The 23,408-nt window shown below is 45.6% G+C and overlaps 3 protein-coding genes and 1 long non-coding RNA gene across 4 annotated transcripts; 2 read left to right on the forward strand and 2 right to left on the reverse strand.

The window, feature by feature from the left end:
• The first annotated feature begins 201 nt into the window (after positions 1 to 201).
• bud31 (BUD31 homolog) lies at positions 202 to 2,057 on the forward strand. The gene is made up of 4 exons (XM_026325361.1): positions 202 to 401; positions 920 to 1,042; positions 1,182 to 1,348; positions 1,651 to 2,057. Exons 1-4 carry the CDS (start codon positions 308 to 310, stop codon positions 1,699 to 1,701), a joined length of 435 nt encoding a protein of 144 aa, XP_026181146.1. The 5' UTR covers positions 202 to 307; the 3' UTR covers positions 1,702 to 2,057.
• Positions 2,058 to 4,167: 2,110 nt separating this feature from the next.
• Positions 4,168 to 11,168, reverse strand: smcr8a (Smith-Magenis syndrome chromosome region, candidate 8a). Its single transcript, XM_026326097.1, has 3 exons — positions 9,602 to 11,168; positions 7,127 to 8,896; positions 4,168 to 6,542 (listed from the first exon to the last, which is right to left on the reverse strand). The coding sequence occupies exons 1-3, from the start codon at positions 10,201 to 10,203 to the stop codon at positions 6,086 to 6,088; spliced, it is 2,829 nt and encodes a 942-aa protein (XP_026181882.1). The 5' UTR covers positions 10,204 to 11,168; the 3' UTR covers positions 4,168 to 6,085.
• A 255-nt stretch (positions 11,169 to 11,423) lies between these two features.
• On the forward strand, positions 11,424 to 22,160 carry top3a (DNA topoisomerase III alpha). The gene is made up of 19 exons (XM_026326096.1): positions 11,424 to 11,942; positions 12,250 to 12,309; positions 12,415 to 12,488; positions 12,569 to 12,644; positions 12,944 to 13,052; positions 13,186 to 13,329; positions 13,498 to 13,668; positions 13,740 to 13,840; positions 14,575 to 14,649; positions 15,558 to 15,640; positions 15,972 to 16,182; positions 16,328 to 16,513; positions 16,638 to 16,767; positions 16,972 to 17,085; positions 17,197 to 17,362; positions 17,443 to 17,589; positions 17,976 to 18,098; positions 19,452 to 20,191; positions 21,534 to 22,160. Exons 1-19 carry the CDS (start codon positions 11,712 to 11,714, stop codon positions 21,695 to 21,697), a joined length of 3,105 nt encoding a protein of 1,034 aa, XP_026181881.1. The 5' UTR covers positions 11,424 to 11,711; the 3' UTR covers positions 21,698 to 22,160.
• Positions 16,509 to 18,433, reverse strand: LOC113141588 (uncharacterized). Its single transcript, XR_003296756.2, has 4 exons — positions 18,297 to 18,433; positions 17,983 to 18,168; positions 17,235 to 17,563; positions 16,509 to 16,745 (listed from the first exon to the last, which is right to left on the reverse strand). It is a non-coding gene; the product is annotated as an uncharacterized LOC113141588 (long non-coding RNA).
• Positions 22,161 to 23,408: the final 1,248 nt, after the last annotated feature.

Raw genomic sequence — 23,408 nt, forward strand, 5'->3', positions numbered from 1 at the left:
AATGACAGAAAGACATCTAGTTTAATTTTTATCTCAGTTAATATCTCCTTACTGAATAAATTAAATGTTTAAATAAACACATAAAGTTAGCGTAATGCTCCGAGAGAAGTTTAAGAAGTTATTAAATTTAATGAAATTAAAATTAAATTGGTTTATTTAAAGCGGTGACGTCATTACCCGGTAGCCCTGTCAACGTAGGCCCCGAGTGACGTCAAACTGTAGCGCCAGAGACGAGTCCGACTGAACCAAACGAAAACACCGGAGCTTTTGTTTTAGTTTGTGCGATTTTTAACTAAAACACAGTAAAATGCCCAAAGTGAAGAGGAGCCGGAAGCCACCACCAGATGGCTGGGAGCTCATTGAGCCCACTTTGGACGAGCTGGATCAGAAAATGAGAGAAGGTAGAAAATAATCTGATCACAACCACAGCGTGTGGTTTAATGCTAAAGCGGTGAAATCATTTCAGCCTTCACTCCGCGTTTTCTCTTCCTACTGGGAGATTTAGGTCCAGTTGTACTTAAGCTTTGGGTTGTTTCGGGGAAACGATGCTTTTTGGCCTTTAAGAATATAATGACCGCAAAACACTGGTTTGGGTTCCTGATTTAAACCTTAGAAATTACAGGGCTACTTTATACAGGTGTGCAAAGTAAAAAACAACCCTGACCTCAACTCTATCCAACATTTACCTGGGTTCCAGGCCTACATTTCCCAGCACCACACTGACACTAAGCCAGTACCTGCAGTCAGGTCTCGAAAACTAATGTAAACTGTTCACAAAGCAGTGGAGGCTGTTACAGCATCAGGAGGCTTGATTGACATTGTTCACACCTGGTCTACAGAGGTTTTCACATCACACCAGTTGCTGCAAAATGAATTTTAAAATTTGTTTTCCTAACATTTTTGTTTGGTCCTTTCCCAGCTGAAACAGAGCCTCACGAGGGGAAGCGAAAGGTGGAGTCACTTTGGCCGATTTTCAGACTGCATCATCAAAGGAGTCGATATATCTTCGACCTCTTCTACAAGAGGAAAGCCATCAGCAGAGGTAGGCTGGGCTGCCACGCTTACATTTCCTGCAAATACATAACGTTCTTCCTCGTTTCTTCAAATGTTTTCATACTGTAGTTATACTGTGTGTGCAGGAGGCCACAGTCTTGTATTTCTGCGTGTGTGTTTCCTGACAGAGCTGTATGAGTACTGTATAAAGGAAGGCTATGCAGACAAAAACCTGATAGCCAAGTGGAAGAAGCAGGGCTACGAGAACCTGTGCTGCCTGCGCTGCATCCAAACACGAGACACCAACTTCGGAACCAACTGCATCTGCAGAGTCCCCAAGAGCAAGCTGGAAGTCGTAAGTTCCACAGCAGCGTGAAACACGGTACAGATAAAACAACGTCATTAGTTGTGCAAGTAACTGATCATAAAGAAGAGGATGCTGGACAGAAAAACGACTGACCTGAAGATGGTGCTAGAGGAAATCAGTGTGATTAAAGCTCTTCTTGAATGTCAAAGTTTCTAAGCTAGTCCAACACGAAGGCTAAAAATAGTAAATGCTAAGAAAAGAAACTAATTACCTCAGGCATCCTTTGCAGATTTGTTTGTTTTCCTGCGTTACTGTGTTGTAACTCCTGCTTTTTTTCCTCCTCTCTGAAGGGACGGATCATTGAATGCACTCACTGTGGATGCAGAGGTTGTTCTGGCTGAGTTTTTGGACATCCAGTCGATTTTCTATTGGACATCAGGGCTCACCCACCTCCATCCGTGCACTGTCAAATCCCTGAAGTCTTTATTTCAGTCACCAGAGGGGCCATATTGTCTTAATTACATTTGTTTTTTGTAAAATAACTAAGTAGATCCTTCACTTCCAAAAGCTAAAAGTTAGGAAGTTTAGCTTTAGCTGTTTTTGGGTCAGGTTGGTCATTCCAGCTAGTCACACCCCTGTGAAGGTCATTTTTACTTCATTAAAGAGGGCTGGGAGGGAAAGGATGAGTTTGACCTGGAAACTGTTTCATCATCATTATTATTGCAGTATAATTTTAAATAAAACTGTTTCTGTTTTACTTGATGTCTGATTTCTCTTTCCTATTCTCTCTTTCCTCATTTTATGGATTAAAAAAAGCTCATAACTGCTGTGTGATATTTCCCTACATCTATTTCTTTATGTAGCATAAAAGCCTCTAACTATATGTGAAGTTAAAGGTCTGGATGTTACTGCATGACTTCTCAGTGACCTCTGAAGACATTGAGATGGCCTTCCATAAAACCTCCCAATGGGTAATTGTATATAATCTTCAATTTGTACACTGCACATGATCTTTACTCCCAACTAAATGTGAACCAGTCACTGTAGAAATGTAATCAATACTAATCCTGAGGCGAGCTGTTCTGATGACGTGTGTGAGCGCTCCGTCTGTGCAGTCCTGTAGGATCACACTGAAGCTGCACCTGTAGAAAAACATGGAAAAATTCTTGTTAGAATTATGAGTAACACACACATAGAGCTACCCACACACTCAATTCTTGTGGACCAATGTTACTGTCAACAATGAACAGAACAGTATTGTTGAAAATGTCTTTATTTGTTCAGCCCTCCACCTTTCCCTCTGCAGCTCCTGCAGGGCAATTAGACGTGCTCTCACAGATGAGCATTTATTATTCATGACACCTCAAATGTTTGCACATCCATCATCGCCTGAGCAAGTCTCACACACACACACACACACGTGTCTGTTTAAGTATCAAGACAATTAGCGGTGGGCTATAGGTTGCAATGGTCAGTGCTTCCATTATCTCATCAGTCTAGTCTCTTTCTCTGAGACCTTTGATAGCAGCACAGCCTGGTGCTGTGGATCCTCAACACTATGCCTGGAGGAGAGCAGGCTCTGCTAACACCATCTCTGCAGCTCAGCATGGAGGGAGAAGGCAGCAGGCTGAGCTGCAGGGTCAGGAGACTGATCTGAAATGAGGGAAGACCAAATGAGGCCAAACAGAGAGAAATCCTGCTGCAGGCACCTGAGACTGGGCTGACAGTTCATCTTTCAGCACAAAATGACCTGAGCAAACCAGCCAAACAACACTTGGGGGGGTGAGGGTTCAGGACAAGTCTCTGATTGATCTTAAGGGGTTCACCCACAGTCCAAACAAAACATCTGTGCAGAGCCCTAAAGCTGGAGGTTCAGACACTTTCAAACTGCACAGATAAGAAAAAATATGTTTTTATATATGGCTTCTTAAATTAGGCAAAAAATTAAAATCTCCAACACAATAAAGTGACATAATGGCTGCTACTGAAAACGCTGACAAGACTGAAATACTGATTACTGGCCAAAATCTGTAAACAGCAGCTTTGGACCATTGTCCTTCTCAGTAACTAATGACTGCAGGAATCACGGTGTCAGTGTCTGCAGGTTTATCTTAACCATAAATCAATTAAATCAATAGTTAAGTCTTAATTTCTGTATCTCAGGAACATGTCAGGGATTAGAAGTGCTCAGAAAGCTGCTGATGAGCAGGCTGCTGTAATCGCTGGTGTCTGGCATCAACTCATCCAAAACTGCTGCCAGGATCTGAACTGCTGCGAAAAAACACGAACACAGTTCAACAATCCAGGCTACCTGATTTGATCCATTACAACTGATTACACAATGCTCATGTTTAAAGCCCAGACAGGTCTAAGCTAAGTTATATTTCTGGTCTTTTGTTGCCTTATGTTCCCTCCCACCACCCACCCACGCTTCCTGTTCCAAGGTCCAGTCTGACAAAAACTGATTCTGTCCTACGCTTTGGAATTACTTTACTGAGGAGACTGGGGCTGTGAACTTACAAAATGTACTGTATAATAATCAGCAGTGGAAGAAATACTCTGATACTTTACATGGTAAAAGTCAGCAGGGGCAACTTAGAGCTCAGTGTCTTACCCAAGGACACTTTGACCTCTGGACTAGTGAAGCCAAGGATCAAACCACCAACCCTCTGGTTCATGGTGGACCTGCTCAATGTCCTGAGCCACAGCCGACCCCATGTCACAGTTATAGGCGGTGCAGACAGCCAGACAGCCTCATATCCAGAGGAGTTCCTAATATTCTGAACCCTCATGTATTAAAAACAACATCATCTCACATCACAAGCACCACACTCCTGTGTGACTCAGGTACTGATGCAAAGATGAAGTGGTTTCAAATAATTTAATGGGAATAAACAAAAATCATCAACATTACATAAAAGCATTAAGACATTCAGAACGTGTTTCCTTAAAATCACCAACACACAGCAAAGCCAAAGGTAACACAACATCCCTCATGAGGAGATTGACTTGATGGCAACATAAGGACACCGAGTGACGACATGTTGAGCACACTGTGGTATGGCTTATTCAGATTACATTCACCTTTTTGCTGAAACAAAAAGAGCAAGGCAGAAAAATGTGTTATTTAAGACATCACATGCTGCAAAACAAAAACCACTGAGTCCAAATTACACAAAACTGAAATAATACATGAGGTGATATTAAAATAGTGAGGTTAATGTTAACAATTAAAAGCTTTTGACTTTAAACCAAAAGTTGTTCGTAGCAGGAAGGACAGTAGCCATGATCTTATGTTGTCTGACCTTTCACATTAAAACTCTGACCATGCATTCACAAGCACATTTACCATCCTAGATACAGCTTCACCACCAACAACACACAATTAGTGAACAGCAAAATCTAAAATACTATTGGAGAAGCTTGTTCTGTTATTTCACTAGCTGATATGACAGAACTTCCAAGGTTTTCTACTTCCGTAACTCTCTCAGACTCGTGATCGTCTTACAAGTTGTGTCCTGAAGCAATAAATATGGAACAGCTGATTTTTGTTCATATCAGACATCCAGAAAGAATTAAAAAAAAAAAGTCATACGGTCACATCAAATCAAGTGTCAAACTTAGAGTTTCGTTTTTGATGGCACAGGAAATAAAATTTTCCCATAATGAAAACACAACATCACCTCTCAGCAACATCGCCTCAGACAGTTAAGCATCTTGTCAATCATTTCCTTCAAATAGAACAAAAGCAGAAATATTATCAATATGGTGAATCATCCTGGCACAAGACAGTCTCATGCTGACAGCACAGCACTCACACCACTTTAAGACAACAGTGAAGTTCAATACATGTGGTAGCTTTAAAATGTTCCTCTCTGTCTGAGTAATGTCCACACTGACAGGTGTTGGTGGTCACTGGCCCCACATAGTCCCATATGTGTGAAGACCTTATTTCTCTGGACATGCAAATTGGACATGGAGCCAAATGAATCTAAAACACACAGCAGCTACACTTCACATGCATGACAACCAGATAAGCAGTCTCAGTCCTGGGAATGTTTACTCCACGCTCTCGACAGTCAGGTGCACTCAGCTACAACCCAACATGGTGACATTCACCCGTCACTGCAGGAATGTGTTCAAAGAGGAAAGTGCAGACATAAAGAGGATGTGTTTTGGGAATGATGTGATGCAACGATGAGGTTTGTTACAAAACCAGCTGTGACAAGCCTGCACGGTGCTAATGAGGTTTCATGGACAGATTTGCGGAGATGATATCATAGCGGACAATCTGCTCAGTGACTGGTGAAAACACGGAGCTGTGATTTAACCCGTGAGTGAGCTGGCTGAGGTCGGACCAGCACTTACGACACACAAACAGCTGTGATGGGTTGAGTGTTCTGTGATGTGTCTGTGCTGTGAGGGTGGACGGACCTCAAACAAGTCAGCACACTTTTCCACGGAGGTGGAAAATGCACAAATGGCTCAGAGAACAATAAGCAGAGCTGACATTCGCCTGCTCTGAGTGTGTTTGTGTCAACATGCACACAGCTAAACCGCTCACTGACATTCACAACTCCTCCTTCTCCCTGCACACAGGAAAGAACAGAGAAAAACAGCAAGGCAGAGAGAGATTACACAGATAAAACAACAACCAGTGCAGAGAGAGTCCTCAAACTAAAATTACTTTAGACCTTATTATTATTTCCTTTGGTCCTTTAAAAACCAAAGGGTCACAGATGACTTCTGCTAAAATGTGCGTGGGAAGTCGCCTCCCACGCAATATTAGATTTTGTATAAAACGCTGGTGGTGTAGTTAAAACTAAAACAAGGTGCTGCTGCGCTGCTGCCAGTGGGCTGTAGGTAATGCTGAGTGATGAGCTGGCTGAGGTAGAGCAGAACCCGGCTGTCCTCTTCGCCCAGCCCCAGCTGCTCCTGCAGGAAGCAGCGGCGTCGGCCCTCCACAACCTCGGGCCCTTCTGCAGAGCTGACCGGCAGGTGGAGGTGGTGGGTGAAGGTAAACAGGAAGGCCTTGGCTGCCAGGCGACTGAGCGTGCTCTGGATGTGAAGGAAGTAGGTGGAACCACGGCGGATGTAGGTGCGGTGGTCAGCGATGTTGGCGAGGAGTTGGCCGCGATACGGGGGGCAGCGCAGGGTCTTCTGGTCAGCATCCAGGATGGAGATGTAGCGACTGTAGCGGGACAGTGAGTAAAGCATGCTGGAACCCACCGGAGACGCCACCCTGCAGGAGACAAAGGCAGAAATCTGAGGCCCCTCTCTGTTGATTAAACTGGTTATTTTGTGTTGCCCACCCCAGATACACTCACTGGTCAGTTTATTAGGTACACCCAGCAGTGTAATACATCAGTCCTGCAGTGAATCCTCCGTTATGAACGTGATAAACTGTTCCCTCACCTGGATGATCAGTTTGGAGGCTGCTGTTGAATTGTATAATGACCCCCCACCCCCCCACACACACTCTCTATCTCAGCATCTCAAAATGTCAAAGGAAGAAATTAGCTCATAAAATTATGAGGTTGAGGTTTTCTCTCAAAGCAAAACAGCTGAACTGATATTCAGTGTTTGAATAGTCGTGTGAGTCACTGAGCCCTGAGTGACAGCAGAGTAAGGTGTGACAGGAACTACTCAGAGGGACATACCTTCATTTTCGATCTTCACATTTAGAAAATGAAGTTAAACATTAAACTCAAATCTGATCTAGTAGCATCATCTGTCTTCTGTTGTCTGTTCTACTACAAGCTCCTCCTCTGAGCTTTGTATGTAAGTGTTGATTACATGCAAATTAGAGATTCTGTCCATCCATACCTTTGTAATCCAATGAGCTTCCACCTCTGTAGGTCAGTTAGGGTGAAGGCGCAGGACAGCCAGGCTTGTACCCTCTCTCCACACCTCCCAGGAGCTGGCACAAAGAGCGCCAGAGCAGCAACCAGCCGGCGGACTCTCCCCTCATCTGCCCCGAGGACTACCAGGGTTCTGCCGCTCAGCAGGCACCACAGAGCCGGCATGGCAAAAGGGTACTGTCGCACAAACCTAAGGGCTCCCTGTCCAGCCTTCTTCCTCTGACGCAGGGTCATCACCCCCCCGTATCCGAGAGGTGACGCAGCCCGATCGGACCCTGTAGAGCCACTCATGGTGCAGTCTGACCCATCCTCCAATGATGCACGGGAAACTGCGTCTCCAAGGGGTCCCACAGGCAACTCCAGCCCAGCTGCAGGTCTTTCTGAGCATGGAGAACCCACAGTGTAGTCGTCCTGGATTGGAAGAAGGGCCTGTGGCTCCTGGTTGACCACCAGGGTTTGAGAGGGCTGTGTGGAGGAGCTCTTTCCCAGATGAGGCGCCACTTCTCGAGAAGAGGCCTCATAAAGGAAACCCTCCTGAGCCATACAGCACGCTGTGTCTATTGGAACCAACAAGTCAGACTCCATCTCACAAGCCCCATCAGTTCCTCCCTCACACTCGTCTTCCCTGCTGGCCTCCAGCTCCGACACCACCTCCAGTAAAGACACAGGTGTCTGGTCTCCACCGTCATCACCTTCATCTTCCCCTGCCGTTGTCTCCATCTCTTCACTGCTGCTCTCCCTCTCCAGGTCAGTGTTATGGTCAGGGGTCAAATCAGAATCAGGATCAGGTGGATCTGACTTCAAACTAGCAACACTCTGTTGCTTTTCTGCTTGACCTGTCCCGCTCTTATCACTGCTAAAGCTTCCCTTGGTCCCTTCTGAGCTCCCCTGGGTCTCCAGTGTCTGGTCTGAGGGCGAGGAGTCAAGATGACGCTCTCCAAGGCCAAGCTCACCATCCAGAACGTGGCTGGTCTCAGAGGCCGGGTCCAGAGGATCAGGAGGCAGCAGCGTGTCGAGCTCCAGAGGTTCTGGTCCTAGAACAATTGGGGGCGGTTTTAAGAGTGTGTAGTTGTCTGCAGCATGATTCACAGCACAAAACGGTCTCAGTGATCCTCCTTCCTCCTCCTCATCATCACCGAGGTCCTCCTCAAACAGGAAGTCGGTGACTCTCTGTTTCCTGCGTAGAGCCCGGTCCAGGCGCCGTGTGTGCAGGTAACACAGGTCCCCCCGGAAACTCTTCTCTGTCTCCTTCAGCAGATCCACAGTAGCCTCATAGAAGGTCTCGTCACACAGCTCTTGGAGGTTCTTCAGGCGCTTGTCGAAACACTTTGCAGACTTGGCTTTGATCAGCTGTGGCGTGTACGACGGCCTACGCTTAACGGCCTCGTCATCCTCCTCCTCCACTTCCTCTTCGCCTCCATTGTCAACCTTACCCTGTCCTTCCTCGGTGTTGATGTGACTGAAAGGGCTAGCGAGCTTGGCATATTTGTCTAACAGCTCCTCGCACTCGCTCAGGCACTCACTCATGCACTTCTGGCAGGTGACAGCGTGAGGATCCCGGCGTGGACGGTGGTGGTAGGAGCTGATCTGTCTCAGCAGATCTCTGTGTTCATAGATGCTCTTTTCCACATTTGCCAGCTCGTTGGCCTTCTCCACAGCGTGAGCAGAGTACATGCACTGAGGCCCCGCTTCTCTCTGCAGGCCCTCCTCCCTCTGCAGCACAGAGTGGGTGTACCTGATGGGAACAAAACGCAGTAACTGATGCATGTGTCCATACAGGCGAAGACAATATACCTTTCCACCATTATATAACACCTGCATCATGAACTGCAAGATTAGAGTTGGCTTCACTTATTTTTTAGGAACACCAGTGTTAGTCTCTAACTTGGTCAACCAACCACACAACCACTCAAACATCTCAACAACTATTGAAGAAGATGACTAGTCTAATAAGATGAGTTCTAATATTTATATATTAGCAATGTTACCTCACATTGGTACAAACTTTTCAATCTTAAATTGTAATTTGTCACTGATTTTGCAAAAAACTAAGTCCTGAGTTAAATAAATACAGTATTATAAATAAAGTATAAACAGATTTTGTGATGCCGAGTGTGACCCTGTGTCAAACTCTGATTTTAAGAGCTTCTTTATTTTAATGTGTTCACAAAGTCTATATTCCTATACAACACTGTGTTTTCCACAAATCAGCTAATACACAGGGACACAGAATTCTGGACAGTAATACACTGATATTATTCCTGTGGGTACCTGGCCCGTACAGTAATCAAGCTGCCCAAGGATACAAGTTTCTCACTGGCTGTTTTCCTAAATGATTAGAAAACGGACTGGATTTATCACAAAATATCAGATTTGTATAGGGATTCGGATTTGAAGCCTGAGTGAGATAGCCGGTAAAAGGTTGTATTGCAGGTCTTACTCCAGGTCCCGGAGCTTCCTCTGGAGCTCCTTGGCAAAGGCTCTCCTGTTCCCGGCCTTCAGACACTCGGAGGCCTGGGAGAAACGCAGGGACAGCTCCTGAAACTGCAGCATGATTTTCCTCTCATCGGCTGAAACATATGCCATGCAGAACGGTCGCACAAAGCCCCTGGCCTCCAGGTCGTAAAGCGTGAGGTGATGGACGTAGGCGAACGCCCCTTCCTTTGAGTCTCCCAGTACCACCCTCGAGTCCTCCACAAAGCTGAGCCTTGGGTATCCACTTCCAGGTGGGTGCCCCACAAAGGAGGCCTGGTAGTCCACTGACATGATCCGCAGGGAGAAGTAGTTGAGATCAAAGGTGCCACACACTTTGGGGTCATTGGGGATGGTGAGGAGAGGCTGAGGGCCCACCTGCTCAGAGAACTCAGAGATGAGGATGAAGTCTTTGGTGAACTTGGCGTAGGAGGTTTTGGCCCAGGGGTTGGAGTCAGCCAGTGGATGGAGGGGGACGGAGAACTCCTCAGGGAGAGCCCACGGGTCGGGATTTGTCTGGCTATACTCATCCTCTTTAGTGAAAGCCACCAAGTCAGGTGAGCCTATCATAGTGGTGGTGTTGAGCAAGGCATGAGAAACACAACACACAGTGCAGCAGCATTAACAGTCATAAAGCTGTCAGCACCCGTCCTGTCAGACTGATCATTCTGCTCTCATGGTGTCTTCACAGCGCTTCAGGTGGTGGGGGTTAAGGACTGTGGATCCTGAGAGGGGGGTGGGGGGTGCACAGAAAAACACAACCGTTCTGCAATTAAAAAGGCAGTCCCAGAGCAGAGTGTCCCCCAAAACCAGCTGCACCCCTGCATGAGCCAGTCCCCACCGCAGGAGTGTTGATATGTGCCAAATCAAACACGAGCAGACTCCACAGTGGAAACACAAATCAGCGTCTCTGTTAACAAAAGCAATTAGCTTGTGCGAATCCCAGGCTCCGTGCAGACATCAGACCATCCGTGCTGCGAACAACAACCAGCCGCTTCTCTCTCCGTCTCCTCCTCATGGCTTCGTGTCCATCGCGGTTCTGTGCTCGGGGCTGAAATGCGACAGAAACACCGCTTACAAACGGAAGCGCTGCATGCAATGTCCAGACGCCATGTTTACCCAGCTGGTTGTAGTCCTGTCAGGTGACCAATGCCCCGCCCATCGGGGGCCAAAGCCACCAAAGATTTTATATATTTTACCCGGGATGGCTTTTAATGTGATTATCAGCAGGATCCAGAGCCTTTAACCATTTATTGCTCGTTTTTAAATTGTATTGTTTTATCATCTTGGGACTGTACTGGAGGGAGTTTTCACTTTAACATATTATCATATGGATTTTTTTTGTCTGTAATCCATAAATCACATTTTATCCCATCATTAGTATTAAAGTACAGCACTGGTATTTGACCTAAACCTTTTCTACAAATCAAAAACACAGTATTAGTCCTTTGTTTTAATTAGTTCCAGCTTCCATGCACCTGTAAAATAAAGCAGTACAATTTTTTTATAGCGTAATATTAATCATAATTTTTACCAGTAATAAGTCACATTTAAATATTGAGAATCTGAAAACATTAACAAAACCTGTATGTTTTTTTTTTACTATAAATCGTAAATCCCTAAAAATGGCAAGATTCTGATTTCTGTTTAACGGTAAAATAACACGGCGTTTTTCTATCATAACAAAAAGTATTCATAATAATACTGTAGTAATACACTATATTAGTATATACTTTAACGTACTCTTTGTTTTGTTATTATAAACCGGTTTATAACGCAGTTCCTGGGTATTACGACAGTGTTACGACCTAGATTACGGCAGTGTTTGACAGGCGGGCGCGGAGTTTGTAAACAGACCAAAGGTCGATTTGCTCCTGATAAAGTTTATGATCAGCGGTTTTTTGTGTTAGTGTTACTGTTCAGTATTTAATTCATCCCAAGTGAAGTGAGTCAACTGTTTTTTACGTTTTCTGGAAGTTTCAAAGTGTCGACTCCATGTTTTAAGAAACCTCCTTAGCTAAGATGCTAACACGGTGGAGACCCAGCAGCAGAGCCGGTTCATGTGAGCTCGGTCGGGGATGCTAATAGCGACCCTCATCGGGAGAGTCTTGCTTCGATCGGGACTACAGCGGCCAGGGATCCAGCGGAGGTGTTTCTGTGCGGCTCTGAGTGGCCGGGGTCCGGACGCGGCGCGGCAGGAAGACATGATCCGGAGCCGGGCTCAGATCAAGCGGGTCCTGTGCGTAGCCGAGAAAAACGATGCAGCCAAAGGCATCGCAGAGATCATGTCCAACGGCACGGCCAGGAGGGTTAGTCACTTCCGCTAACGATTAGACAGAAAAAGAAACGGAACAAATTTACTGTCTGTGGTTTCAGTACTGTGATAGTTTCCTGTTTCTCTCTGTTTCGTAACGGGGGTTTCAGACTGGCAAAAATCTAATTATATCACAATTTATCATCATATCACCTAATTCCTTCTGTCCTTAGAGCCAAATATAATAAAAACTGTTGAAGGTGAGCAAAGAAACAGAGACACCTGAAAAATCTGCTGAGAGCCAAAACTACAGACGTGTCACAGATGGTTCTGTCTGTTCTGACTTGTCTTTTCCATTTCAGAGGGAAGGGATGTCAAGGTTTAATAAGATCTATGAGTATGAATATCATCTCTTTGGCCAGGCAAGTGAAAACATTAAACACATGCATCTATATGTCTGTTACTATTATATTTTTTTGCAGTGTGTTTGAGTTTGCTGGTTTTGTTTTGTCTCCTTCCTCCTCCAGAATGTGACAGTAACAATGACGTCAGTTTCAGGCCATTTACTGGCACTAGAGTTTAAGGCACCGCTCCAGAAATGGTACATTTAAATATATATCTCTTTTATTTCTCATATAGTATCTTAACAACTGATTGTATCTGTATATGTTCTCTCCACAGGCACAGTTGCAGTCCTGTGCTGTTATTTGATGCTGAGGTAGAGAAGTATTGTCCAGATAACATGATGCCAATTAAGGTACGCTCCTTTACTCTGTGTATTTCAGTTAACCTGTGGGGTCGATTACTCTTTCTGTGGCTACACTGTGTCTGAGGAAACCAGGATTTACTCACGGCCAAATTTTATAAATAAAAGCAGGACAAACTGCACTGACTTGACTCTAGGCCCTGAAGATGTCTTTTTATTGCCTTCTCTCTACAGGGGGAGGCCACAACTTCCAGATGAAATGATGGTTAATTAATAAAAATGGGCTTCAAAGATTTATACAACTACTTAAATCTAATTTTCGTTCTTTCTTTTTTCTTCCCCCTGTGCAGCGAACATTAGAGAAAGAGGCGAGGCAGTGTCAGGCCTTAGTGATCTGGACTGATTGTGACAGAGAGGGGGAAAACATTGGCTTTGAAATCATCGATGTCTGCAAAGCAGGTAGATAATCTCTTTGTATCTCTTGTTCTCTGCGGGCAGGCTTGACCACGGTTCTCTGACTGAGAACAGCAGCTTTTCTGTGCACGTGTTATAAAGAGCTCCTGACAATAGTACATGTGGATGTTCTTTTCAGTGAAACCCAATTTACAAGTCTTTCGGGCAAAGTTTTCTGAGATCACCCCCAACTCCATCCGACGAGCTTGTGACACTCTGACGGAGCCGGACACAAACATCAGCGATGCCGTTGATGTTCGCCAGGAGCTCGATCTACGCATCGGTTAGGCCACACCCTGTCTAATGCACATGATGCTTTCAGGATTATGGGATAGCTGAACAGGGAATGATTCATACAGGGAAATCACAATCTCGTCAGTGTACAGTTTATCACAGAATGAAGAATGCTGTCACTTTGTAATATGACCTGTAACATGATCTGACTCTACAGGTGCATCCTTCACTCGGTTTCAGACGCTCCGCCTGCAGAAGATCTTTCCAGAGTCTCTGGCCAACCAGTTGATCTCATACGGCAGCTGTCAGTTTCCCACTCTGGGCTTTGTAGTGGAGCGCTTCAAAGCCATCCAGGCATTTATACCTGAGACTTTCTACAAGATCAAAGGTATAAAGTCCTCACACAAATCCAATGAAGATGTAAATATTCAGGTTTTAAAGCGGTGCTGTCTGTCTCAGTGCTCCATGAGGTCGAGGAGGATGCTGTGGAGTTCAGCTGGAAAAGAAACCGTCTCTTCAACCACACTGCCTGTCTGGTGCTCTACCAGATCTGCATGGAGGTACGTGCCTGCTTGTACAGTGTGTGAAAGCCTGTGTGTGATTCTGGTGACAGGATGGAGGTTTGTCTGAATCTGTGAGAAAGTCTTCACACAAAGTCTTCACCTGATGTGACAGGAGCCAAACTGAGGTCAGACAAAACAAACACAAAATGTCCCTGTACTCATAGCTGAGTCATAAATCTGGGCTTGTTTCTTTCTTTTGGTTCTGTGAGTAATAGCTCACAGTTTTATTGTGTATAAACTGCATCACATGACACGTGCTCGTCCACACCAAAGCAAAACAGAAACCCACTCCTCATCTCGCTCCCAGTGATGAAGGTACAATCCCACAGGAGGCAGCTGCATGCCTGACCACTCCCGCGCCTGTTTCCTGTATTTCTTTCGACTGATGTGATCAAACACAAGTAGAACGGTGACAAAATCTTTAAAAGAACAAAAAACGCTAAACTTCAGCTTTTTCATAACACGTTCTAAATGTATTCACGCTGAAAAACAGCATCAGCAAAACAACATGACTGTCCTGAACTTGGATTTATTCAACATAAACAAAAAAAAACTCATACACAGCCACCATCAACATTTATGTGTGTGTGTGTGTGTGTGTGTGTGCACGTCTCCCCCTCCTGCAGCTGCTCACTCACGAGGACACAGCAGGAAATTTGAATGCTTGAATAAAACGGGCTAAAAGCTGCGTGTAAGAAGGAACATGAGAATATTTTTTCATTCATTTCCAGGATCCCATAGCAACAGTCACCTCAGTAACCAGCAAACCTAAGAGCAAGTGGAGGCCGCTGCCTTTGGACACTGTGGTAAGAGAATAAACTGCACACACACACACAGTGAGTACACAACAAAACACTCCTGTGCAACATCACTGAAATGTGAAATGATTCAGAACAGTATTATCTCACAATAACTGTCTGATTGTTAAGTGGAAGTGCAGGGTCTTTTACTGATGTTTAATTTAAAACAAACAGGTCAGAGAGACTACAGGCCCCAGAGTTCAACGTCAAAGCAGCAAAACTGACTGTGATTTCCAGTTAACCTGAATGAACAGGGTTAGAAAAGAATCGCTGAGTCCACAGGTGCTGCTGTGTTTCAGCTGATGTTCTGTAACCTTCTGATGCTCTTGTCAGCTGTCTGAATTTTGACTTGGGTTGTGTCTGATGCATCATGGCTCCATGTGGCGAGGAACTGCCTGAACCAGTAAGAAACCAGACAGTGAGACTGGATAAAGGTGGAGGGAAAACCAGAGCGTCAGCTGGAACACAGCTGCAGCAGAGCGTAGGAGGAGCCACACAGAATGACAGAACAGAATGAGCAGTGGATGACGTCAAAAAACGCCACACACAATTCACTATTCAACATTCACTACACAGCATACCAACGATAACCAGAGGGGTAAGAGTATCTGGCTTTGCACAAGGATTAAATCTGTTGGAATCACTGTTTAACGTGCAAAGGATGAAGTCATCTCTGACAGAAACCCACTGCTCACAAAGCAGCAAAAACAAAAAAAAGTGACTTAAGACTGTCAACAAAGGTGTGTTAAATGGATGTTTTAATAATGTACTCACTCACTTTTGTGTCGTCTTCACACAGGCTTGTTCTTGTTAATGGTGTAGAGTGGATGTAATTGTTTTTTAGCGAAGCCGATAGCGTTTGGCAATTTCAGCGTCCTGGATGCTCAGTCCTTTGTCTTCATCTGACCCAACAGGAGCTGGAGAAACTGGCATCACGGAAGCTGAGAATAAGTGCCAAAGAGACCATGAAAATCGCAGAAAAGCTCTACACTCAGGGGTGAGGGGGTGACTTTTCACTAACGTACATATGCACTGTGGTCCTTACACGGTCCACAGTATTGTCTTGGTCCAACCACTTGCTAAAATCACTTCATCAGCCTTCTGTGTTTTTTATCTTTCTTTTGTTTCAGTCAGATTGCTGGCTTGATGCCACGTCATCACAGGCTTGAAATGGTCAAATGTCATTTTTGTTCAGGCGTTCCGATTTTTGTGCACGAGAAGGTGCCATCTGGGCTCTCAATGGACGAGTTTACCAGTGATCTTTTATTTCCGCAGTGTTTCCTCTGAGTTCATCTGTGAAGACAACTTGTGACTGTGTGTGTGTGCAGGTTTATCAGCTACCCCCGCACAGAGACAAACATTTTCCCTGCAAGCCTGGCTCTCAGCCCCCTGGTGGAGCAGCAGACGCAAAGTCCTTTGTGGGGGACGTTCGCCCAGCGGGTGCTCGAGCAGCCTGGGGGTCCCAACCCACGGCAGGGCAAGAACTCTGACCAGGCCCACCCTCCCATACATCCCATCAAGTACACCAGTACACTGCAGGTAGGTCTGCAAAGCTGGGGGATGTTTGTGCACAGTGTACCTTTGACTTAGGAGTTTCCTCCCAGAGACATGTTTGTTCTGCTGCTGAAATGATCTCACTTCTTTTACAGTTTGGCAGCTGATTTTCTGTTTCTTCTGTGTCCAGGGCAACGAGGGCCGTGTGTATGAGTTCATTGTCCGGCACTTTCTGGCCTGTGTATCCCAGGATGCTTTGGGGCAGGAGACAGTGGTGGACATAGACATCGCCCAGGAGAAGTTTTCCACGTCTGGACTCATGATTATTGCAAGGAACTACCTGGATGTTTACCCATATGACAGGTGGAGCACCAAGGTACAAATTGCTGTTCTGTAACAAAGCCGTGTTAAAGCCAGATGCTTTTCTGCAGTATGGGGCTCCAGTCGTCTGCTGCCTCCTGCTGCTGGCGTGTGATAAACACTGTACTGTGCTACTGTAGGTGATTCCAGTGTATGAACAAGGCTCCCAGTTCCAGCCTTCTGCTATCGAGATGGTGGACGGTCAGACGAGTCCTCCTCAGCTGCTCACAGAAGCCGACCTCATAGCACTGATGGAGAAACACGGCATTGGTAGAGTACAGACACCCCAATAAGAAAATATTGACAGGTCCCACAGAAGATTTGAATTAGTCACTTTTTCTTTATAATTCCACAGAAGTTACACAATAAGCTAATGCAAATATTATTGGAAAAGCTTGAGCCTTTTGTGGTTCCAGAGAGATGCACTGGTCAAAGGTTTATCAACATCCAAACTGGGTAAACTGTGTTTGACAGGCACAGATGCAACCCATGCAGAGCACATCGAGACCATCAAGAGTCGCATGTATGTGGGTCTGACAGCTGACCAGAGGTTTCTCCCTGGAGAGCTCGGCATGGGACTGGTGGAGGGTACACACGCACACACACACACGCACACACACACACACACAGTGGTGTTACTAAGCTTTATAATGGTATTTTAATGCAGCCTATTGATTACATCTTGGATTTTATATTTAGGTTACAACTCCATGGGGTATGAGATGTCCAAACCAAACCTGCGAGCTGAATTGGAGGCAGATCTCAAGCTCGTATCAGAAGGCAGGAAGGACAAGCAGAGCGTGCTGCTGCACCACGTCCAGAAATACAAGACCGTCTTCATCGAGTCCGTCAGGAAGGCAAAGAAGTTAGTCCCAGCCGACCTCGTAATGAACGTGTGCATTTCTGCTGCAGAAGTTAGAAGACGTTTTTCTGTTGTTGCCTCAGGTTAGACGAAGCCCTGTCGCCCTATCTGGGTGCAGCTCAGGAGATCACTGAAGCAGAGCAGCAGGACATGGAGATCCCACTGCCGGTCAGGAAGTGTCCTCACTGTGGTCGGGACATGGTGCTGAAGAAGAAGAGGGAGGGAAACAGGTGAGTTGAGACAAAGCAAGAGAGCTTAAAACCTTTAGTATCACCAGTTTGATTCTTGACATCTAAAATTTCCACTGTACGATTGTTAGACATCCGTGTTTCACAGCTCTTAGATAAAAACTTTGCAGGGGCCAATTCAGTCATTTTGTAATAACGTTACTAAAAACTGGTTAGTAAATCTTCACTGTGGTTGGTTACCTAAATTAACAAGTTAATCATCACATCAAAATTATATGAAGTCAAAGTTTGTTTGAAAGGTTGGAAAACAAGACAAAATAAAACATGACTGGAAAATGTAAAAAGATGACAGAAGCTCATTAGACTCGTGTGTTTCTCTCTCTGCATCTCCTCTGCTGTGCCCCCCCTGCACCATACTGTGGGTGCAGTAAGTACCTGACCTGCATGGGTTATCCAGCCTGTAAGACGGCGGTGTGGTTCCCCGACACAGTGCTGGAGGTCAGCAGAGACGACAGCGTCTGCCCCACCTGTCAGCCCCACCCTGTTCACATGTGAGTTTTCACTTCTTACTGGATCACTGGACTTTTTACTGGATCCATGCCATATGAGGGATCTCATCCACTGCTGGATAAGAAATATTGGTCAGATATTTAGGTCCCTCTCTGGAGGAATTCTAATAACTGTGGCGATTCCTTAACCTTTCCTATAGCGCCATCATCAGGTCAACGTTTAAAGTTATGACCAAATACCTGAAAAAACTGTCTCAGCTGTTGAGGTGCCAGTGCACATGAAGCAAGTTCAGGTTGTTTCTATCAGAAAATTAACTGTTAGCTCCATCATCAGATGCTCAGGACCATCATGGAAACACTTCAGCTGAAACATCCAGTCACTTTCTGTCCAGTCAGCAGGACTTTAATCTGTCTTGTGAGTCTCTCAGCTGTTGGAAAGCCCAGTACTAAATTGTGGAATTACCCCTTTAAGCAAATAGTCAGGCAGATAGGTGAAAGATGGATTAGAAAACAGTCGACAGTCTGTTTGTTACACAAAACATTTTAACACACCCAACCAGGACTTTTACATTTTACAGTCCTGAATATTTGAACCCTGCTGATTTACAGTCTCTTTCCAGATTAACGCAAAATTATTCAGGCTTTGAAATCAGTTTGCATGTTGCTGCCCTGCTGCTTTGGCTTTACTGTGCTCTGTGTTCGAAATCTTAGAGATCCTTTGCTTCAGCCATTTCCTCACAGCACAGTTCAGCAACTATACCTACCAACTTTGAAAACATATTTTGTCATAAACAGACACAGATTCCACGTGTTGGATGACTGAGAAGTGTGTGTAGGCGCTGTCAGCTGTGCACACACACCAACAAACACAGCTGAAGCTTCTGTCAGAATCCTTGTTTACACCAGTGGGCGTTAACCCCCTGAGCACGTGCCTCTGCTCAGTCCAAATATAGGGCACGCTCACTAGCAGCGAGCCAAAGTGCTCCACACCAGCATCCGTTACCGTAGCAACCGGAGCAATTGCTACGCAGCTCAGAGTTGAACTACAGCACTTACTCAAACAGTATCACTCACACTTCAGCTTGTTGGGTAACTTCAGATGCCGCCAATAGCAGATGTGTGCAGCTTTTAACGTGTTGCTTGCTGCCGCCTCGCTGGTTGCCACAGCAACTTGCTGCATTATCCCAACTTTTGCCTCATACACATTTTTACTCAGTATGCACAGTCCTGTGTTAATGATGCCGTGTTATCAATGGCTTTGTCTTTTTAAATTTAAAAAGGATTCAGAAGTTGCAGCATCTGCTGTGTGGACTGTGTGGACCACACCAGAGGCAAATCAGTATCATGAAAGAGTTTTCAAATTTCCCCGACTCCTGTTTGTCCTACATCCTGCAGGTTGAAGTTCAAGTTCCGCCGGGGCAGCCTCCCTCCCATGATGCCTTTAGACTTTATTGGCTGCATCGGTGGCTGTGACGAGACACTCAGAGAGGTGCTGGACCTGAAATACCTCCGAACAGCAGGAAGAGGAGGGGGTGGAGGAGGAGGAGGAGGAGGAGGAGGAGATGATGATCCTCAGCCACCAGGTCCAAGACCCCCCAGACCAGGTCCACCCAGAGCCCCATGTTCCAATCCTCGACCTTCTCTTCCTCCTGTCCCCTCCTGGACCCCACAGCACCGACCCCCACTGGGTGGTAATGGCGGCAGTGGTGACACCAACAGCAACTTAATTGTGTGTAACTGTGGTCAGGACGCTGTCCTCCTCACGGTGCGCAAAGACGGTCCCAACCATGGGCGCCAGTTCTACAAGTGCAACACTGGGAGCTGCAACTTCTTCCTCTGGGCAGATGAGTCAAGTCAGCAGGGGGAACCACAGAGTCGAGGGCCTCCACTGCCAATGTCAAGGACCTCCCAGCTCCCAAGACCCTCAGTGGGGTTCAGGAACACGTCTGGAGGACAGGAAAGGGGTGCAGGAGGACATGTGGGGCAGACAATGTGTAATTGTAATAAGACAGCAGTGACGTGCACGGTGCAGAAGGACGGGCCGAACAAGGGCCGGATGTTCCACACCTGTGGGAAACCAAGAGCGCAGCAGTGCGGCTTCTTCCAGTGGGCTGACGAGAACGTCCCCCCACCAGGCAAGGCTCATACACACACACACACACACACACACACACACACACACACACACACACACACACACACACACACACACACACACACACACACACACACACACACACACACACACACTACTCCTAACCCTAACCTTAAAGGATGAGTCCACTGATTTAAAAAAAAAAAGTAAAATAAACAAATCCCTAACAGCAACAAGGTCTGAGCGGTAGACCTCCATTGTTGTCCAAAAACTATTAAAAACAGAGCAGGGAACCACACCGCTGACTCACATGGTTCACATGGTTCTTCCTCACCAGCAATGGGAGACCCGTCTGTTTCCAAAAACCAGCTCCAGACTCCGAGAACGGCCGTCACTGTTTACAGTCTATGAAGGAAGGAGTCGACTGGTCTGTGGTTCCACTGCTCCTCCAGCTTCTCTCTGCACAGAACAGCATAAATAAAAAAAATACAAATAAAAAACAAATCACAAGCCTTATTCTTTAATCGTCACACTCTAACCTAAACCCTTGTGTTTGGTGTTTGATTGTTGCTAATTTGCAAATATTAGCACGCTAAGATGACACTTGAGCATGACGCAGGTGCGATGGCGGCCGTCACCTTTAAAACAAAACGCCATTTCCTGTCGAGAGCCAGTGTTTGGTTTGTGTCTTTCACATGCTCAGAGCTGCAGTGAGGTTTGCTCAACTGCTGAAGACGTCTTAGTAATTGCAGGCAGTATTTTTTTTCTCACTTGCTGCCTACAATTACTACTTACTCTGTATTAAAAATAGATCACTGAGACACCTTGGCTGCATGAAGGAGTGTAGTCGCCTTTCAAAACACAGAAATCACTTTCTGGCACTGGTGCGATGTGCTGGGTTTGATTTGGATCACTAGTAGACTTAGAAAACTCATCTCCAAGTCTTTGCAAAGGACGTTATGAGTTTTAGAACAGATCTGGTCACATATTGTGGCATATAACAAATGTTTACAGTGTTTACCTTCTCTGAAATGTCAGTTCCCTCACAAGCCTGACCCTGTTTCACTGCTCACATAAACAAAACACTGCAGACGTTGTCTGACTGCTAATCTGACTGTCAGGTCATTTGCCCCACGGGCCTGGAGTCAGTGCAGTGAATCGGTGAAACACCAAAGATGCCTGATTATGTTCACGCAGAGCGGAGAGAGATGCTCCTCACATACATCCTCACTTAATGCTAAAGAAACGCAGTCACGACTCAAACACTCCCACTGAGACCTTGAGGCGTCTGCTCGTCAGACTGACAGTCACACAGAACAGTCCTTTGTGTTTCACGTAGTGACCTCTAACCCCGTCATGTTTGTTCACCTCTGTTGTGTCAGGCCGTTTTGTTGGTGGGTCTAACGGTGGTGGAGACAGAGGGAGAACAGGGAGGACGGCACGAGGAGACGCCAGCGCTAACAAACCCCCCGCTGCTAAGAAGCCTCGAACCTGCGGCCTGTGCCACATGCCGGGACACACCCGAGCCACCTGTCCCCAGCGGTGACAGCCGCTTAAACACACTACCTGTGACGCTGCTCTGGACCGACACACAGGTGACGTCTAAAAACCTCCCCCACACCCTGTTTCCTCCTCGTGAATCGGCATTTTTTTAAGTTCGAGACCAAAACAGTTGGGCCTCTCACTGGCTGCTTTAAAAAAGGAGGAGCGATAATCACATTGTGCATGTCAGAAACACACGCTTCACACTTTAAAGCTGGTCTGACCTGTTGCTGTGTCCTGTGCTCAGCGGTCTAATGAATAAATGTGTCGTTTAACACAAACACAACAGATTTTAATAATTAGTGGATTTAATAAACAGACGGACTTTAGTATCGTTAAGGATTTTACTGTTGTTGGTTTGTCTCTGGGTCATTTTTACACGAATACGATGGAAAAGAAACTGGTCGGCTTTTCTCTTTATTTTAAAATTGATGAATGTGAATAAACTGTAATATCCTGTCACCTCCCATTGTTGTTATTGTCTTTACTGTGAGAACTCATCTTTGGCTTCACTTCCAAGAGTTTCTGTTTTTGTTGTCTGGTTCTTTTGGTTTTGCTTTGAGTCTTTAGTGTTTTTGTTTTGGTTCCACTGGTTTTACTTTTGATTTTGTTCTTATTCATTGGAAGGAAACGCAAAACGTCTGTACAATGTGCACAATAAGTAGATTTATTTCAGTTAAATCCTTTATTCCTAAAAAATATTCTCATGCAAATGTTTGGCAGCATTAAGTTATTATAAAGAAATATCCTATACTTAAGCAAAAGTAGTAAAATACTTCATTACTAGTAAAGTTTGGTAGTAAAAAATACTCTGTTTTCATACTGATCAAATATTTAAAACACAGTACTCAAAGATCAAATACCTAAACAGTGTGTTTATGTGAAATACTTGTGTAAATGTACTTTCCACCTCTGGCTCTGGCTGCTACTACAGGGATGGTAGTGTAGCTGCTGCCAAATGCTGAATAATAATAGAGCAGTTGCGTGGAACCGGTTTGCGGGATTACTGCGGGATTTGGAAGCTTTTATTTCCCCAGAAATGCTGCCTCTGTTCGCTGCCACATGAAGCGAGGCCCCGGGGAGTGAAAGGGGTCGAGACAAGCTGGGGAATAAAAGAGAAACATATGGGTTCCCGGTATGAGGCTGTAAGTTACTCTAATGGTTTCTCCTCTGGTGATATTCCAGAGAAACAGCGCTGATGTGTTTTACTGGCACGTTTGGTGACTCAGACGTGAGTCATAACGTGGGTGGGAGAGAGAGAGAGCTGGGATCTGTGTTGTTTTGGCCGCTCCAGCTCCAGGAGTATCCGGGCAGATAACGAGTCATGTGATCGCCGTGTTTCTTTTCTGAATCGCACAGAAAAACCGCCTCCTTACGGGAAAAGCGCTGCGTTCATCCCGGGTGCAGTATAACCTGCCGCACGGTCACTTACCCAGGAACCACCGGAACTACAGGAACATCATCTTCTTCACATGTGTTAGGATGTTAAAGCTCCAGCAGCACCAGAGCTGCCAGCAGGATGGGTGGACAGATAGATCGATAGATAGATAGATGGATTAATAGATAGATAGATTAATAAATAGATGGATGAATGAAATAAAACACGATGGCGTAAACCAGTAGTTCTGGTCTGGTGTTGGGACTGGTTCAGGGACCAACAAACAAGTTCAGCCCTAAAGTATTTAAGTCTCAAAGCAGAATAAAGTTGATGCTTT

The sequence above is a fragment of the Mastacembelus armatus genome, chromosome 8, assembly GCF_900324485.2.
Source record: "Mastacembelus armatus chromosome 8, fMasArm1.2, whole genome shotgun sequence".
NCBI lineage: Eukaryota > Metazoa > Chordata > Actinopteri > Synbranchiformes > Mastacembelidae > Mastacembelus > Mastacembelus armatus.

What these genes read in the sequence shown, in the direction of transcription:
- smcr8a (XM_026326097.1), bottom strand. Translation starts at nt 10,203, where the DNA reads ATGATAGGCTCACCTGACTTGGTGGCTTTCACTAAAGAGGATGAGTAT. An exon ending in AGGAAGCTCCGGGACCTGGA is followed by an intron (nt 8,897 to 9,601) that starts GTAAGACCTGCA and finishes TGTTCCCATCAG; the next exon opens with GTACACCCACTCTGTGCTGC. An exon ending in AAGCTCATTGGATTACAAAG is followed by an intron (nt 6,543 to 7,126) that starts GTATGGATGGAC and finishes TGTCTCCTGCAG; the next exon opens with GGTGGCGTCTCCGGTGGGTT.
- bud31 (XM_026325361.1), top strand. Translation starts at nt 308, where the DNA reads ATGCCCAAAGTGAAGAGGAGCCGGAAGCCACCACCAGATGGCTGGGAG. An exon ending in GAGGAAAGCCATCAGCAGAG is followed by an intron (nt 1,043 to 1,181) that starts GTAGGCTGGGCT and finishes GTTTCCTGACAG; the next exon opens with AGCTGTATGAGTACTGTATA. An exon ending in CCAAGAGCAAGCTGGAAGTC is followed by an intron (nt 1,349 to 1,650) that starts GTAAGTTCCACA and finishes TCCTCTCTGAAG; the next exon opens with GGACGGATCATTGAATGCAC.
- top3a (XM_026326096.1), top strand. Translation starts at nt 11,712, where the DNA reads ATGCTAATAGCGACCCTCATCGGGAGAGTCTTGCTTCGATCGGGACTA. An exon ending in TCTACCAGATCTGCATGGAG is followed by an intron (nt 13,841 to 14,574) that starts GTACGTGCCTGC and finishes ATTCATTTCCAG; the next exon opens with GATCCCATAGCAACAGTCAC. An exon ending in CGAGAACGTCCCCCCACCAG is followed by an intron (nt 20,192 to 21,533) that starts GCAAGGCTCATA and finishes CTGTTGTGTCAG; the next exon opens with GCCGTTTTGTTGGTGGGTCT.